Here is an 18,994-nt window from a genome sequence, read left to right as displayed (position 1 = left end):
AATTTCATTAAACAATTAAAATTTAATTTAAAAAAGGAATTTAAAAATTAAAAAAACTAGACAGTTAATTGATTCCCTTTATTAGGCATGCACTTACAGAGATTTTAGAGTGAAAAACAAATTTTAATATATAAGTTAAAATCACTCTTTCACTAGTTATTAGTAGTTCCAACATTATAAAGAATTAATTGTGATAATTGGTAATGAAAACTCAAAACAAAAGTGTTAACCAACCCGTGCAGGGTGGGCAGCTTTCTTGATGTGCAGAAGCAGGTCATTCAAGGCTCTGGTAACAGCAGTAGCAGCAGAGCCTAGGTCTTGTAACAGGTGGTCATCTTTACATGCTGCCTGAGAGGATTCCACAATGCCTTCTACTGACTTGGCAACTAGTTTAGCTGCTTCAATAAGTTGCTCCTGGCAAGCTGGGTGCCCAATAGTTGGTGCTACCACCTAGTGAGGTCAAAAACACCATCCAATAAATTATTTAAACCTTCAATTTTCAATTAAATTGATGAAAATTAATAGTTTTAAAATAAGGACATTTTCTATAGACAATAAAACCATTAGTTTAGAAACTATCAAACAATTAAAAAAAATTTTCTCAAGATTCAACCTATAATACTATTGATGTCTGCCTGTAATTTTTTCCTTTCAGTATTAATAGAAAGAAAAATACCCAACTACTAAACGATCCTTACCTTAGTACAAGCAACTAACTGAGATGTAGCCAAGGCACAGTTAGTAGCTGAGGAGATAACACGATCCTGCTGAACGGGCTCATCTGCTGTCTGAGCCACAGTCTTGGCCTTCAGCACCAGGGAAGCTGTGGCATTAGCAACAGCCTTAGCTAATGCAAGCAAGGCTTCCTACAACGAAGTGATCAAAAAAGTTAACAGTTCAGTATATGTCACCCAGTGGAAAATTTATAAGCCTTTAATAGGTGCCTTTCCAATTAGAATGTTTTCTGAAGTAATAGGGATCCATGAGGACAGTTAGTCACAACAACTTTAAATAAACTTTACCTGAGGTAATAGCTTGTCAGATAAACATAGAAGATTCATTAAAACCAAAAACATTTTAAAACTAAGCATCCAATATTTAATAAATTCTGCCAGACTAATTTATTACTTCTATAGGTTTAACAGTAACATTTCCTAAATTAAAGTATTATCTTAAAATGAACTATGAGACTTGAGCATATGGTAATGATGCTGAATAGCATCTTTGTGTCCAATGCATTTTTGTAAAAATTAACTTTAAGAGTAACAAAATTAAAAAACAACTAAGTATTACCTGATAAATCTTGTCTAGATCATCAACTGACTCTCCCACTTCATTGATCACCTCCTGAGTTGCTTCACCAACAACTCCAGCAGCAGTTAATAAGTTTTGTCGAGGCTGTGATGATAGCAACAAATATCAGAATGTAAGTTAAAATGAGAGTAACATGCAAACAATATTACAATATTAAAAGACAAAAGAAAAAAAATGACTAATGCTTTTATAATTTACAGAATTATTTAACTTTATAGTACATTCAAAGAAATCTTAAAGAAAACTAATACAAATTAAAAGCTATTTACTTCTGTAGTACTGGGGTCTGCTGCTCTGAGAAGATCAGAAAATGCACCAATCAGGCCACGAGCAGCATCTAATAACCTTTGACCAGAATCCTCTTCTTGCAAGTTAGCAAGCATCTTGACATCTCGACTGAAGTCACCCACATTGGATGTACTGAAAGAAAGAAATAAAACAGGTAAACGCAAATTGAATAAATGCAATCAAACACTTTATAATTACGAATAAATATAAGACATCAACTATGTGCTCCATGAATTACATTTGATTAACAGCCGCTCCTACAGCAGTGTAGTCAATGTCCTCTTGATCTCCAGAGGTCAAGGTTACCAACTGTGCTGTTGCCGCATTCATTGCAGACAGCTGTGAGCCAACCCTTTGTCTTGATAAATCTAACTGATTTTCCCGCCACTTTTTAGAGGCCTGTGTTAACAACAAAAATTGTAATACATATCAATCATTAGCCTATATCAAAGTACTTAGCACAAAATATAATGATTAGATAAAGCATTGATGGAAATAGGCTTTGAAAAAAAATATTTAAACTGGTGGGTTAATGTGACCTAAAAGGGAATGACTGAATTGTGAAAAAAAAAAAATAAACAACAACAAAAATTAAATCATGTATTTCAATAGAGTTTTAATTAAACAGATTAAATTGCCCAGAAAAATAATATATGATACTAAAAAAAACTAACCGGATCATCTCCAAGGACTGGCATCTCTGATCTTTTACTTAGATTGTCTTGGGCAGAGTCTATAGCATCCAGACCATCAGAGATGGTCAGTTTGAAAGCTCTTTGTGCTTGGGTCAGCTCAGTGTGAATTATAGTCTGTCCCTGTGGTAAGATTTATACCAATGATAAGCATGTTAGTTTCCCTTTTATTTTTTTAAAAGTGCTCTTCAAACTAAACTTTACAGATGAAATAATGGACCCAATCCAACACTGATATTTTTTTATGTTAGCTATTTTACAACATATATATATATGAGCTAAAGACTCTACAATACTTCCAAGCAAAGACGACAATGAACAATGCAATATTGCAATACAGTATTAATAAAACAAAACATTGATTATAAACCAGTAATGATGGTTCATTTAATAGTTGAAAATATGGGAAATACTGCATTCCGCATTAATCTGACTTGAAGACAAGCCTTATTATTATTATTATCAATTAATAGTTGAATCAATACAAAATTGTGTGCTCATCACCAAAGTTTATAAGGCTTATGGTAAGGATTAATAATATTCATAATTTAAACCTGATAAGACAGAAAAATAAAATTGTTACAAATAAACTCTAATAAAATAATAAAAGTAGTTTAAATGAACTTTTTTCTTTGGTAGCTAATTCTAAACTAATGTTTTGATTGATCAAACCAATTTTTCAGTAGCATAAAGAAAACAAATGGAAATTTAGTGTAAAAAAAAATGCTGACTTTCCCCAGCACCATTATGTGAAGACTATTGCAAACAATAAACTAGATTTAGATCGTTAGGTGCAGGGATATAAAAAGAAGTTAGCATGAACAAATACTGTGCAAAGTCTACTACTTTAATTATTTGAGGTGACTTTTTTGTTCTACAATATATAAAAATAATGTATGTGTGCATTATAAAAATAATTTTAAAGCTGTTTTATAATGATTATAATAAATATAACATAGAAAATAAAAATTTTTAAAATAAGTTTAAATACTTTAAGTTAGTTTGATTTTTAAAAAACTCAATACAGGCAAGCAACGGCAGAATTAAATGCATCATGCAAAAAACAATAAAACTTTGAATATTTTTTGCTATTTGAATGTAATCTTATGAGAGATAATATTGTTTGATTAGCACCAGATCGCTATAGGTAATCAGTAAAAGTTTGAAAATTTTAGCTCTCAATACATAAAAGAACATTAAAAAAATAATAATAAATGTTACCTGTCCAATCAAAAACCTATTTTAACTTTTAAGATAGGAACTTGTGTCTAAGGCAGAGGCATACATTAAATTTATATTTGATAGCAATCATATTTTTCTTAATATAAATTGCCAAGTGACTTAGCAATACAGAAAGCAGTTTATTTTTAAATGGGCAGCTAATAATTAATAATGGCAGATGCAAAATCATCAATAAATAAAACAACGAAGAATAAACAATCAAAATAGCTAGAGAGGAAATAGTAGAACATGTTAGGGTCTTATACTGAGACATTCTGAGTTGTTTTTATATTTGACATTACAAGGATTAAAATTTTAGAAATCTTCTCTAGAAAAAAAAATCATTAACAAGACAGATGGTTTTTCTTTATGTTTTAAATCTATTTAAAAAAAGACAATGTCTTTAGCAATCTAAATAAATGAGAATATATATATATAACATGTAGTAAAAGTATTTCATGTTATTTTTATTAGAAATGGCGTAATATTTTTTTTTATTGTAATAAAAATTTGTGATGCACAGGATTTATATTAAATTCAAACACAAATTAAAAACTGATCTTATCTTAAGGAAAAATTTGAACTAACACTGGACTTCATTTCTAAAGTAATCATGAATTTAAATAAATGATTTTTAAGATAAAATCATAGAAAGTGGGTTAGATAAACATGACACCAAACTGTTAGTGCAAGTGTTAACTAAAGCAAGCTAAAGCCAGTCTAGCAAGGCACAACGACACTAGGTTTGACACATACACTAGATCCTGTCTGCATTCCACTAGTGGGGCCCCCTTCCACTAGGTCAAAGTATGAGGAGCTCTTGCTGGATCCATTCATCTCCCCAAACTCGCCTGTATCACCCTGTAGGTTGGTTTTGTTTAGGAGACAGTGCACCATTATAGCAATGGGGGGGAAAGTGGAAAGAAAAAAACACATATCAAGTCTGTTATTAATACTGGCACAACAGAAGCAATGTTAATATCTCATTCCTTTATTTTCACTTGTAAAATCAACAATTAAAGTTAAGTGTTGCCAACATATTACTTAGTTTGTCAATTTAAAAAAAATATATTAATTTGAAAGAAACAGAAATTTTTTATTCATATAATTAAATACTTTTTTTTTTCTTAATTTTCAACCACTTTTTTTGTTTTTAAAACATTATGAATATTTTGTAGACATTGAAAGTTGGCATCACTAAACTCACTTTCTGGGTAAACTGCATGGTAAGTAGTGAGGTCAATGGGGTAAAAATGCGCATTATCATCAGTGCAAAGATCAAATAACGTCTTGAGTGAGAATGTTTACTACACTAAGTAGAGAGGATCAAAGTTCACACCAAATGTCACAAGTTTGTGTGTGTGCACAAGATATCAAGACTCAAAAGTTAAAAAAACATCAACACAAGAAATAAATGTAAACTTAAACTGAGTACTAAGGTATACTAAATAAAACTAATGCAATTATATGAAGGGTTTATTTAAAATAGCAAGCAAAAAAAAACAGAAATGTGTAAATATTATATTTGAAATTCATTGTTCCCAAATCTTCATAAAAAAAAAAGTGACAGTCCCATAATAAAGACTTAGGTGGACATTAACAGATACCACTATAAAACTTGCATTCAAAGTAAGATTCATAATAAGTTGCATTAGACTAGTTCTTTTGGATTCTTTAAAAATGTTAAATATATTTTAATAAAGAGACAAAAAAAAAAAGAATAGAAAATCACAGCAGACATGAAAAAAAAAAACTTAACAATGCTGTGTAATGCATTAACATCACACTAAAAAAACAAAACAGCCTCCCCTCTCTGTTTAAGACATCAATTTCAATCATCTCTGAGTTGATTGTTGTATCATTCATATGGAAATTGATTCCCAATTTGAAACAGAGAGAGGGAGGCCAATGGGTAAAAAAAAAAGCTGTAGGGAAAACCACTAACATGCCGAGCTGCAGAACCACTCCGTGCGTTATTAGACTGTGAGGACACCTGTCCACGCTGCAGTGAGCCCACAGCAATCTTGTTTTCTCCCTGGTAACCATCTCGGAGCAAACCTGGCATGGAGACATTGCCCGAGCTTGGATGCTTCACATTGGCCATATTGTGCTGAATGATGGTGGCCCTGAAACAAAGCAAGGCTTTGTTAATAAGTAGCTGTAAGGGAAGTGGGTCACTTATTAAAAAGTAACTTCTTACAATTTTTAAAAAAAATCCTATTTCAAAAAGAAAAAGGTTAAAAAGATTTTTATAACTAAAAAAAAATTTAATTAATTAGTTTTTTTCTATTACATCCTAATTGTAAAATCCTATTTCTTTTCAAACTATAGTTGGCTTTTCTGACAATTTGGTAGTTAACATTAGGGTTCAATAAAAATATTTAGCAAAATTAGTCCACACTCACATTTTAACAAACATTTAAAAAAAACAAAGTAAAACTGCAGAATAAAAGAAACATAGCAATCAACTAAGTCATTATGTCTTAGGCAAATAGTAAACTTCTTAGCGTCTAAGTTACGAAGATGCGTCTACTTACTGTCCAGCTTGGACATTTTCTTCATACATGGTCGAGTTGTCATCCCCTTCAATACCAAGGTGATCCTTGGCCTTTTTCTGTAAGCATAATGACACATCTTACATAATAACCACCTACTAGTGTCATAAATAATACATGAATGCTTACAAAACTGTATTGCAACAATTATGTTATTTAACTTCAGTTCATATATTTTTTGGATATTTTGTAGATTGATTGTTATAAATGTTACCTTTCTCAAGATGATATCAATGTATCCAGCTATCAGTTGAGAGATTTGTTCCCCTTCTGTTGTCTGTACAGAGTAGTATGTATCTGAATAATCACCAAAGTCCTGCAATCACAAAGAATCATATACAGAACATACAAAAAAGTGAAATGAAATCAACTGAAAGCATATAAAATCCTGATTAAGACATAAGTTTGCATAGGGATGATAAAGACTATTATTATTATATAAAATGTGTCTGAAATTAAGCCTTCATGGGAAGAAAAGTATGTATAGTGTTAAGTCAAATTTCTGCAAAGTGGAGATGCAGTTTTTAATTTCAAATACATACACTATTTTAGGCTACAATCAGTATTGCAGGACATCCCCTAACACTTTAAACCCCTTTATAACAATTTTCCATTATCTTAATAATCTTTACATTGTTTCTTTTAAAACATTCCTTAAATATTCAGTACTTTTTAAAAGTGCCATACAGTACTGAGCTGTACGTCACATTACATTATAAAAAGAATTGGTATGTACAGTAAGTATACTTTTTATTATTGCTGCCTACATTCAGCGCAGAACGTTTAGGCGGGCATCTTGGGTATGTCTTTATAATAGTTTTGGTGAAAACTATTCACAAAAAACGCACACAAATACAGAGATAAAAAAACGTACTAGCAGGACAGAGGCTGGTTGGTATGTGCCAGGCTGGTTGGTATGTGCGTATTCAACCAGTTGATATGCTAAATGGCTATTTCAGCCAATTAACATCCAGAAAGTTTGGCAATGATGTATTCTGTTTTTTCCCAGAAAACATCATTCTGTTCGTTGGGTGACAACAGTAAAATACATAGTGTTAAAAATGTCATGTATTTTTTCCTATTTATTTTTTAAACCCGTGATATGGCCATTCTGTGAAAGTCAAGGGACCACTTATACTATTATTTTTTTTTTTATTTTTAAAAATATCTAAATCCAAATATAAAGTTTCTACCTAGAGGCACTGCTAATGAAAAATCAAGTTTTAAAAAATAATTTAACTATAATATTTGTTTATATTTAAACCAAATATAAAAAAAATTATGTATATGTATATGTTATATTTTGAAAATGTTTTATAGAAATACCAAAGTGAAACTGTTGGGAGACGCTGCCCATCTTCTCACAGTTGTTAGTGGCCAGGTTTTCAAAATCTGGAATAAAGAAGAAAAATTTACTCGAATGCCTATAAGTAAATATACTAATGAATCTAAGATTGTAGATGGAATCACAGTCAACAAAATATACTATATTAAGAAAATCTAGTCACAATGAAACAAATAAAACTCATCTATGCATTAAAGCAAAATGTTTTTAAATCAGATTTGGTCCTGACCTCTTTAGTTTTTTCATCCACTCTGACAACACTTTCCTTAGTAATACCCAACAACCTTGGTACCAGTTTATTCTTGCCTTTCATTTTCTCCTGTTCAGCAAACACATACAATTGTGGTTTTTAGAGAAACAAAAAAATTCAATCATTGTTTTAACAGCCACACTTAATAATATAGACTCCATAAAGAAAATAGATTACTGTAAATACAATTAAATTTGTGTGGAAATTTTGTACAATAATAAAAATAAGCTGTGTTGAGAATATACGTTTCTGGTTTTTGTAAAATGTTTTACATGTTTCTGATGTTTCTTCAGAGTTGAAAATTATTTACTTCCTAGTCCAAGCCTCCCGCAGGATGACGAGGGATGGGGCAGGGTTTGAACCTGGGACTATCAAATAAGTCTGAACGACTGTCCAGCGTGCAAACCACACAGCCAGGCAGTGTTAAACATATCAGCTCTTTCAATTAAAAGTCAAGTTAAGATGCATTATTGTATGAATATATTTTTTGCTACACAAAAGCCTTGGTATTCTGAGAAACTATTGTGCCTGATCAAATTGGATAAATAAAGTTCAAGACATTGTTTCTGTGTTCCTGCATTTTCATTTATGGACTAGAAACAAATCTGGGTGAAACACTACATGTCCTATAGGGAAATTGTTTATAAAATGAAATAATGAAAAGGATTTATTTTCTGAGTGGTAAGTACAACAAGAGCTCAAGCAGAGACTAAAAAAGCAGGTGTTACCTTGACAAGGAAGAAAGTTATACCATAAGTCTTCAATGACCGACAGATTTGGGTGTATTTCACTTTAGCTTCAACTTCTGCCATGCCAACAAATTTTTTATGTTCCTGTTTTAAAAAAACAAAAAAAACATTAAAGACTTAATATTATTTGCTTTTTTTTACTTCAAGAAAAAATTTCATTCACAAAGATTTACTTTAGTTATTATGAGGTGCAGACTTTATTGGCAGTAGCGATATGAAAGAATACTAAACACAAGATCAAACTTACTATAAATATTTTTTTCTCTATTCCCTTAATCTTGATATACTCCTTGGGGAGAAACTCTTTGAGACTGAAAAATTCACACAACAATAAAAAAAAGCGTTTCATTACATTGGTAAAAACACACAAAATGTTTGCTAAGAGTAGTCTTTTAATAGCAACAAATCAAAGAGTAGCAAATATAACATTTTCAAACTTAAGATCAAGAGACATTAGACTTTCCTACTCCAAATTAAAGACAATATTTGGTCATTTTAGGAGTTAACATTTAAAGATGCCCATATTTTTCCCAAGGCTTATTTCCAAATCTTAAACAACTTTCTGCAAAGGTGATTCTTAATTTTAAAATAAATATGTTTTTTTTAGTTGTAAAAATAGAAACCTATTAACTACATTAAGTGGTGAAAGGTTACACTACCACCTACTAACTACATCCTGTGATGAAGGATGACACTACCACCTACTAACCACATCAAGTGATGAGAGATGATACTACCACATCAAAATCACCAAAATCAAATTTAGCCACATTGTCAACTTTTTAAAAATTTGTTTCACCTCTTCAAACAGAACTAGAAGTCTTCAGGTTTATCTTCAATAGTTTCAAACTGACCACAAAAATAAAGAGTTTGATAAAATATATAGTTCAGCTTACTCTAAGAATCCAGGTTTGTGTTTAGACTCCACATGATCACCAAACTGGACCTGACACTGAAGTCCACCAAACTGGATGGCTTCTTCCATTGACACAGGATGGGTTCCATTCAAAATGGCATCCCTAGACTAATTTTAGAAAGATGGAAAAAGAATGAAGTTATTACAACATTGGACCACAAATTAATGATGACCTTAATAAGATTCTATTTATGATCTAAAGAAATACAGCATGATGAGTTTTTAACAAAACTGGGTTAATACAACTCTTTGTCTAAGATATGAAGGCATTCAGCATATAAATTCCACCAACATAACATTTGCAAGCACCTTGCATAACAACCCTGCTTGAAATAATGTATGCACCAAATGAACATTAAAACAAACAAAATATGTTTTGAATATATTTAAGGGGAAAAACTCCAAAGTTAAAGCAATATCTCAATACTGTAAGATGTATTTCTGTATTAATTACCAGTAATTAATTAATTAATTGGTTGGTTAACTTTTTATTATTCCTGTTTCATTAGGTACAGTGAATAATTGTGTAAGTTTCCACTTGATCCGAGAATGGCAAGTGGGAGAACTATAAGCTTTGTAAAAACCTCTTCTAACATTACACGAATGGCAAGTGGGAAAACAAAATGCTTTGTAAAAACCTCTTCTAACATTACACGAATGGCAAGTGGGAGAACTATAAGCTTTGTAAAAACCTCTTCTAACATTACACGAATGGCAAGTGGGAGAACTATAAGCTTTGTAAACACCTCTTCTAACATTACACGAATGGCAAGTGGGAGAACTATAAGCTTTATAAAAACCTCTTCTAACATTACACGAATGGCAAGGGGGAGAACTATAAGCTTTGTAAAAACCTCTTCTAACATTACACGAATGCAAGTGCCATATAAACAAAATATAGCACCTACAGGCATTACACATATGAAGCTTCACTTTCATTAGGTGTTGATTTTATAGTGTTTAAGGGAAAGCTGACTATTTCTACACCTTTTGTGCAGATAGAATTTAATGATCATGTCTACTTGAAGTTTTAAGGTGTTTTTTTTTTAATTCCTATAGGATCTATCAATAAAAACTAGAAAGTTCCTTAAATAGGAAATGCATAGTAAAAATTTTCCTTAAGTGAGGTTACTTAAATTGTGCGTAGACACGATGTGAGCATGGGTATTAGCAAAGGTTGAAATGTTGTTGCCAATACAGTCGTTCTGTCCTCCCCTTGCAGAGTTATTCAGGTACAAAAAAGTATAGCACAGACCATTACAGTTTGAAATCAGCAGCTTTAGTGACTCTGCCAGAATGTAGTGTTGCTTACGTGTGCCTGGCTCCTTTTTTTTTCAATCATTACTGCTTCAAAAAATCTATTAATAAGAAGTAGATCTTAGTATCCTCTTTGGGCCAACATCATATTTCCTCTAATGCAATTAAAATGGCTGGACAACTTAAAAGAATAGAGCAAACTCTCTCTTGAACAGCAGCTGACTGGAAAAGTGTAGGGCAGTGTTTCCCAAACTGTATTCCATGGAACCCTAGTGTTCTGGGAGGCCTGAATAGGTGTTCCATGAACTACTGGAATAATTAACTAGTAAGTTGCCATGTGAATTAGTCTCTCTAAAAAAAATAAGCAAAGTATTCAGCTAAATACTCAGAATATGCAAAGTATTCAGCTAAATACTCAGAATATGCAAAGTGGTGAAAGTAGTGCTATATAAAAGCTATAATTTAATTGTTTAAATTTTAACATCTCCAATTTCAAAGACAAAATGTCTCTTCCTTTCAATTACACAGTATTAATCATTTTCAAATGCAATCCACAATAAACAGACATTCATAATACATTTTCAAAAATGTTTCTATAGCTTGTTATTATTTAAGTTAGGGCCATAGCATACTGGCATTCATGAGCAACTAACCTGTACATAAAGCAAGTTCAACTGAACTGGATCTCTGGCATCAACATTCTGATCAGAGTAGAAAAACTTTCTTCTCAACAAAAGGACTTCATTAGGATCAATATCTTGCTCTCTCAATGTTTTCGAATGATCCAACCAATTCACTGACAAAGGAAGACAAAAAGTGATAATGTCAATAAAAAAGTTTATGTAAAACCAGAGCAGTTAAGTATAGAATAGGTTTTTTTTTTTTTAAACATAACAATGTATAGTATAAGCAAATAGGCCTAAGATATTTCACATGTTTTAAGACAAAATTTGTTGTGTTTATATGTTTTGGATGTTCCTTGAAGATTATTATATCCTGCAGAGGATGGCATCAGGCAGGGTTCCAACCAGAACCATGGTGCGAACAATCCAGATAGTTGAGTTTTGTGAGTTGTTTTTTTTAGGGTGCAAACTTACATTCATCATCAGTGTGCAGCTTTTTCTTCATTTCTTCTAGCCTCTTCTGGTCTTTTGCTATGGATTTGTCCCTCTTCAAGGTTAGAGTTTTCTCTTTCTCATCATCTGGCAAATCTCTGACTAAAGAGTACTCTTCATGATTTGTTATGCCTGAAACATTATTGAACTATTTAAACATCTTACATGTTTTTGGTACATAAAAAATACTAAGTGGTAACAGAACAAAAAGAATGTGTACAGTGGTGGACAAATAGTATAGTACAAAAGGATAAAAAAGAAATGCTTATTTAGAATTGAAACTCTTACCCATTCTTGTACAGATGGTTATCATTAGTGAGCCTACAGTGTGAGAATCATCCACTTGAAGTGTCTTTAACACTCCATCTAATGTGCGCACCTTCAAAATTCTATTCTTTCTTTTATATTCTAATAAATCCTGAAAAATTGTAAATGGAAAGTGTACATTTCAAGAGATTTTAATCTTTAATTTCAATGTTTGTTCATGAATTATAAATCTCCTCCTAGTCATCAAAGTTATATTTCTAAACTTCTTTAAGCATCTAATAATATCTTTAGAGTTGGTCCAAAGAGCAACACCTGTTGATTTAGGTTTTAAATGGGTCTCTCTACAAGGTTTCCATTTTTGTGAATTGGATAATGCAGTGAGTCCCCAAATTGTATAGTTTTAAAAACCTAACTATAAAAACTACTTGTGACTTTGAAAGTAAATTGTAAATTAACTTCTGAAGTTAAAAAAACACCAACAGGATTTAAAAGACATATACTAATATATTTGCTTGGGTAAAATTGGCTTGTGTAAGGCTAATTATTTATATAATTATAATCTACTGCATGAAATATAATACTTTTGGCTTCTTTTGCAAAAGATTTTAGTAAGGATCTTTTCATGAATGCAATGATGAGAATATGAAGGTTAAGATCTAAAACATTTATTAAAGTTACTGATTCCACTCACCCCATTCCTCAACAAATAATATTCTAAACTGCGGCCTTGTTCCAGCCAAACTCCTTTTTTAGGGTCCTCGTCTGCCAAAAATAGGCCATACTCTGACGCTATTTTGAGAAAACAAAACAAATTTAAATAAAATTAGTAATATGTAAAGAATGTTTTTGTTGAATGATGAAAAGTGTGTTTCATGCTACATAATATTGACCTTAAAACATTGTTAAGTAAGTCTTCTATTGAAAGGACTGTCATATAAGGCTTAACAACAAAGATTGATTTCATACTTGAATTATCTAAAGCTTTTTTGATGCAATGGAAATTAAATGGGGACAATATAATGTCTTCTTATCTTAAAATTTAAAAAAATATAGCAGTCAGCCAAAAGTTAATTGCACCACTACAGAAAAAAAAAATCCATTTCATTCAAAAAGGGTTAATAGAAAGTCTCCACAAGTTTACAGTAATATTTCAGGCAGGCAACTTGGTTTTGTTTCTAGTGATAACAAATGTTTATAGAAATATACTTACGGTTGCCAGGGTTTGCCTCTGGGATGCGTTCTCTAATTATTTTACAGGCATCATAGACTATGGTGGACGGTTCGAACTGCATGGTCTTGATAGCACTCTGGTCCACCACACTTATCTTGAGGGAAAGTGTAGCCATGGTGAATGAATGTGACCCTGTTAGACAGGGGTCTAAGACACAGCCTTTGTCAAATTCTTTCTTTGTTTCTTGTCTAAATCTAAATAGGTCAAACACTGAGAATCTCCAGTGTTGTTAGGTTACTCCCACGGCTAAATTATGGTTTGGGTCTGAGAGGAAATCTGAAAATAGTTTTTTAAAAAAGAAAGATAACTTAAGGAATGAAAGTTATTTTTAAAGAGATTTATAAATTAAATTCTATTTTCTTTTAACAAGACAAATAAAATCTTTACATTTTGTTTCTAAAGAAAAAAAACGAGGGGAATAATGCTGATTGGTTGTTGTTTTTTCAGAGCAAAAGATTGGGAATATTTTAAAAGATTTTTTCTTATCACAGGTTTTTCTTCAATTTAAAAAATCTGATAGACTGTGAATAAAACATCTACAAATAATCCAACAAAAAATATTTTAGCATAACTGTTCAAGCTTAATTAAACTCTCAGGTAGACATTTTTTCTTGTACTATATCAATAGATGTTAACATTCATTCTTAACATACACATTTTTTGTCAGTAATACATATACATCCCAATGACAAATATTCACACTAATTTAAGCAGACTGAGAATAGAGTCAGCTTTTTTTTTTTTTTTTTGTTCATAGAATTAATTATTCAGGATACCAAAAAAAAATTCTGCTTTCACTTTCAAATAAATAAGCTCAGAAAACATGTGAATATCCCTTAGCAGAGAGCAATGCCAGCACACTAATGAATGCATTCTTCCATAGTAGGTTGAGGGGCGTGGCACAAGTGTGCACAACTACTCAGGGCAGTGGGGAACTCTCATAAAAGGAAAGATGACCTGTATATTTCTACTTAAGTCCATGAATTTTTTTTTTCAGCTATGCTGGCCAGATGACACCCTCATTAACCATTGGCCATAGAAACAGAAATAGAAACCTTTACATCATCTGCCCTATACATTGCAAGGTCTGCTTTACTTTTATTTTTCAAAGCAGACAATAGCCTGTGGACTACACAGTCAATTGTTTGTTTTGTTTTCCACGTTTCAGATGTTCCTTCAGAGTTGAAGATAATCTACTTCCTAGTCTAAACCTCCAGAAGGACAACAAGGGATGGCAGCAGGCAGAATATGAATCTTGGACCATCGAGACAACTGAACGACAGTTCAGTGCACACAAAAGTAACTAAGACAAGGATCCTAATTATGGTAATATGGAACACTAGCAGATAACATTCAAATGATTGATTTGAGTTTTTAAGGTCTAATGAACTAGAAATGTCTGACATCTTTTACAAAACTTATACATAAAATCCAAAGTTAGCAAATATCAGCTTCAACACTAGAACTATTTACATTTTCAGCAAAAGATATTTTGTATGAAGTGGGCAGTCAACATCAACTGCCAAGACTAGAAGCACACTCTATAATGGAACAAACAGACATTTTGAGGGTTCTAAGAATAAATCGATCATTTTATTTCTAGTAATGAGATACACTTTTTTTCAATGGTAACAAGAAACTTTAATCAGAAGTGATTTCCAGCCCGTGGAGAGAAAAGGGAGGCAAATCTTATTGCCATCTATTCAAGCTGAACAGCTGTACAAAGTTATATACATACAAGCCAAACTAGGTTATTGTGTAAGAGATCATTGTTAGATACAAGAACAGGAAGAGTATACTTCACACTCAACTAGATAAACTATGATACCACAAACACGCACACACACACCCACAAGTGTGGAGCAGTACCACCACAACACACAATCAGGGGTACTGTGTCCATCACTCAACAAGCAGACACAATCACCCTTCCTGCTCATCACAGACACTGTCTGCCTTTCAAAGTTTCCATTCAGAGTTAACTGCCCTTAACACAGCAGCTTGCCCTATATGATTCACTATGGCACCAGGTGTCTCATTACATTAATTTCCTCACTTCTGTGTGTGTTTCTAATTAAATAGTACTCAAAGCCTCAGCAGAAGCATAAGTTACATTTGATGGAAGTCACACATTTTACATTATTGACCCACAGACATTGGGGCGAGAATGGTATAAAAACAATTTGGTAAATAAATAGAATATATATGTATATATATATATATATATATATATATATATATATGTATGTATGTGTGTGTGCACGTGTGTGTGTGCATGCGTGTGTGTGTGTGTGTGTGTGTGTGTTGAAACCACAATTTTTTTTCCAATGTCAGTTTTCAATACTTGTGTCACACAAAAAAAGAATAACTGTTTATAATTTCATATCACTTTTAAGGATGATATTCCATATAGGAAGTTCTTCAGCTTTCCACTGGGTGCAGTAACTCAATGATGCAATATAAACATTTTGATGTCAATCTACAATATTGTTTATTAAAAAGATATTACAAGAAATAGTCAGCTGAGAAAATCAAAAGCTAGTAATTTAGCTGAAGAAGAGTAGAGAGAAAGAGTGGGTGAGCATGAGAGAGAGAGGGAATGATTGAGAGAGTGAGAGATGTAAAGAGAAACTTATGTGGTCTACAAGCACAGACATATAAATATATGTGTGTGTGTGTGTATATGTATCCAGAGCAAAGGTCAAGTGTCAGATAATGATTCAAGACATGTGTTCAAACTCACCAAGTACACACACACACACACACACACACCAGCTGCATGGAAAAGGGGGAGGGACACAATCTGTGGGGTTAATGGAGCTAAGTATTACACAAGTGGAACAAAGTTGTTTTGAATTAGACAAAGAACTTCATTACACAACACTCAACACATATCAACTGATACTGAAGTCAAGAGCTAATAGAACTAGCTCAATCAAACTAGAAACTGCATTTTTTTTTGTACTATAAGGAAAGTTTTATGTACAGGTTTCAACATTTGTCTTCACTGGCCCATAATTCTCTAGAATGTTCCAGGATTAAAAAATGTGGCAAGCATTAGGATTCAACCTTCAAGCAGTCAAGATTGCTAACAAGTTAAATTATATTGTTGTTTTTCGTCTCTTCAGCCAGCTCCAGTTTTCTGAACTTAAGGATCACACAATGCTAGCAATCTAGGGGGAAAACAAAAGGCATAACTTAGCCCATGTGATTTTAAGTTTTCCTGGGTTTAAAATGGTTTTACTCCAGAATGTAAAAGAAAAAAAGCTGAACTTGAAATGAAATGAGACTGAAAGAAGGATCACACAATGCTAGCAATCTAGAGGGAAAACAAAAGGCATAACTTAGCCCATGTGATTTTAAGTTTTCCTGGGTTTAAATGGTTTTACTCCAGAATGTAAAAGAAAAACAAGCTGAACTTGAAAGGAAATGAGACTGAAAGAAGCAAGAAACAAAATATATCAATGAATGACTGACTTTGTGTGACACTAGACCTAGTGCACTAGATAAACTTAGATAGTTAACAGCTCTAACCAAGAACTTGTTTTCTGATGTTATCAACATTTGTTTGCCATTGACTCTTTGAGTAGACAGAACACACGAGACCATAAACTAAATGAATATAAATGTTCCCTTTGTTAGCACACACACCCCCCTCCCACATCTTGTATTGCCGTTGACCGTGTGAGTAGACCCTACACAAGATATGTTATCACGTAGGCCATGGAATAGGAGAGGGCCAGCACTGATTGCTTGATGATATCCGAGACCCATGCTCTAATGACGAGCGACTTGGATGGGGAACAGAATAGCGCAAAGGCAGTTTAGTTGAATTGATATAGACATACTGCAGGACAAGTCCCGGGAAACTATATTTGTACTCATAAGTCAAGATAGACCAACGTTGTGGTTGCCATCGCCGTGGTTACCATCGCGGCATCGCCGTTTAAGAACATCACTGCACAAGACGCACACAACAAGTCTGTGTTAAAACAAAATATAAAGACGCACAAGTCAATGTTTCTCAACATCAAGACACAATGTAAGGCATGACTATGTCTCTCAACATCAAGACGCACTGCAAGACATGATTGTGTTTCTCAACATCAAGACACACTGCAACACATAATTGTGTTTCTCAACATCAAGACACACTGCAGGACATAATTGTGTTTCTGAGCATCAAGTCACACTTCAGGACATGATTATGTCTTTCTCAACATCAAGACACACTGCAGGACATAACTGTGTTTCTCAGCATCAAGACACACTGCAGGACATAACTGTGTTTCTCAGCATCAAGACACACTCCAGGACAAAACTGTGTTTCTCAACATCAAGACACACTTCAGGACATGACTATGTCTCAGCATCAAGACACACTCCAGGACACAACTGTGTTTCTCAGCATCAAGCAAGACACACTCCGAAACACGCCTAGCCTTTTTTTCCCCCAAAGACTCCATAGACTTACTTAAGTGAAACGTGGCCATGCACTTAACAATAGCATGCATATTTCTATACGGCAAACATACGACTGTTGGACATGAGAGTATTTGAAATTACAGAGCCACAGTTAGTGTTCAAGTTAAAGCAGTTAACATTTCAACAGCTACCTAACATAAACTTTGAAAAGAAAAAAATAATAAATTCTACATAAGCCTAAACAATCTTAACTAGGAACAAGTCAAATCTTCTCACACGCGGCTGACACACACACACACACACGTGTGACTATGGAGTGTGCTTTAAGCCAACTTTCCCCTTTCAGAAGCAAACAATTTGTTGAATGTACATAAAATGTGTACAAGTCAACTGTTGTTTGTGAGTGAGGAATGAATATACAAAGATCTAGAATGACGAAGCTGTAAGTCAGAGGATTAACTAATACAGGGGGGGGGGGGAGTTGAAGAAAAGAAACTACTATCTTACAATGGTAACAATAGGAAGCATTCAACAGATGCATACTTTTTAGGTAATGTATTTAAATAGATGACAAGTCAAATATCACGCCTGAGAAACAACTCAAGTATATTGACAAGAACATATGTATGTATGCCTTCTCACGCGATCAATACGCCGCATACTACTAATCGACTATAAGGCCTACTAACGAGAAGCATGCATACAGAGACATACCTGGGAAGGACAGGACTGAATTCATGTCAGGTTCAAGTTGGAGACAGAGGACACAGAAGCCTGAGATCCCAGACATGGTCCAGCAGACTTGTTTCTCCCGCCTCGACACCGTAGCCTGAAGTCTGCTCGTTCAGACGATATGCAAGTAGAACGTACGGCCTATCAAGCAGGCGGATACAAAATCAAATAAATCCCACTCCGAAATGAGGAGAGGGCCACGTGGGACAAGCAGGGGAAGGGGGAAGACCCGCTCACGCGCGCGCGCGCGCACCGGCAAGCACAATGACTCGGTCACGTCGTCAATTAGTGAGGAGACAGCATCCCTCCTACCTACCCCGCCCCCTTTCCCCGATGCACAGCTCGAGTCATTGACAAAACCGATGCAACCTTTAGGCCTGTACGACAGACCAAGTGGTCATGTCATAAAGGAAAAGGACAATTTTGAATGCTAAACGCCAGACCCTACCCCCCCCCTCCTTCCATGCGGGCGAGAAGTATAAAGTTCAGAGTTGAAAAGTACACTGTGTAAGGTCAACAGTTTCACACTGCTCAGTATAATAAGGTCCAAACTTGAATAACGTAAAGCTACAGAAACAGTTTTGAAATCTTAAGTCCCATAGATCTTTATATCTATCACTGCATACTCTGGACGTCC

The 18,994-nt window shown here is 33.5% G+C and overlaps 1 protein-coding gene across 21 annotated transcripts in view; it reads right to left on the bottom strand.

Annotated features, from left to right (window-relative positions):
- LOC106064344 (talin-1) overlaps positions 1-18,994 on the bottom strand; it is a 95,602-nt gene that overhangs the window by 43,602 nt on the left and 33,006 nt on the right. For 18 of the 21 annotated variants that reach the window (XM_056017175.1, XM_056017183.1, XM_056017188.1 and 15 more), the window contains exons 2-21: positions 13,180-13,476; positions 12,661-12,758; positions 11,991-12,120; positions 11,685-11,834; positions 11,241-11,383; positions 9,311-9,438; positions 8,662-8,725; positions 8,394-8,498; positions 7,645-7,734; positions 7,397-7,462; positions 6,285-6,386; positions 6,053-6,129; positions 5,461-5,641; positions 4,272-4,376; positions 2,277-2,417; positions 1,841-2,001; positions 1,584-1,734; positions 1,294-1,398; positions 699-866; positions 235-450 (exon numbers count right to left, since the gene is read on the bottom strand). In XM_056017175.1, the coding sequence (XP_055873150.1) occupies positions 235-450; positions 699-866; positions 1,294-1,398; positions 1,584-1,734; positions 1,841-2,001; positions 2,277-2,417; positions 4,272-4,376; positions 5,461-5,641; positions 6,053-6,129; positions 6,285-6,386; positions 7,397-7,462; positions 7,645-7,734; positions 8,394-8,498; positions 8,662-8,725; positions 9,311-9,438; positions 11,241-11,383; positions 11,685-11,834; positions 11,991-12,120; positions 12,661-12,758; positions 13,180-13,315 (2,517 nt within the window). In that variant the 5' untranslated portion in view covers positions 13,316-13,476. Of the gene's footprint in view, positions 1-234; positions 451-698; positions 867-1,293; positions 1,399-1,583; positions 1,735-1,840; positions 2,002-2,276; positions 2,418-4,271; positions 4,377-5,460; positions 5,642-6,052; positions 6,130-6,284; positions 6,387-7,396; positions 7,463-7,644; positions 7,735-8,393; positions 8,499-8,661; positions 8,726-9,310; positions 9,439-11,240; positions 11,384-11,684; positions 11,835-11,990; positions 12,121-12,660; positions 12,759-13,179; positions 13,477-18,339; positions 18,501-18,994 lie in introns of those variants that run through there. The other 3 variants (XM_056017179.1, XM_056017192.1, XM_056017193.1) reach the window with 3 other exon arrangements.

Source organism: Biomphalaria glabrata, chromosome 18 (assembly GCF_947242115.1).
Source record: "Biomphalaria glabrata chromosome 18, xgBioGlab47.1, whole genome shotgun sequence".
In the NCBI taxonomy this organism is placed as follows: Eukaryota; Metazoa; Mollusca; class Gastropoda; family Planorbidae; genus Biomphalaria; species Biomphalaria glabrata.
The sequence above is the reverse complement of the archived record's forward strand: the minus strand, read 5'-3'. Positions and strand labels throughout refer to the sequence as shown.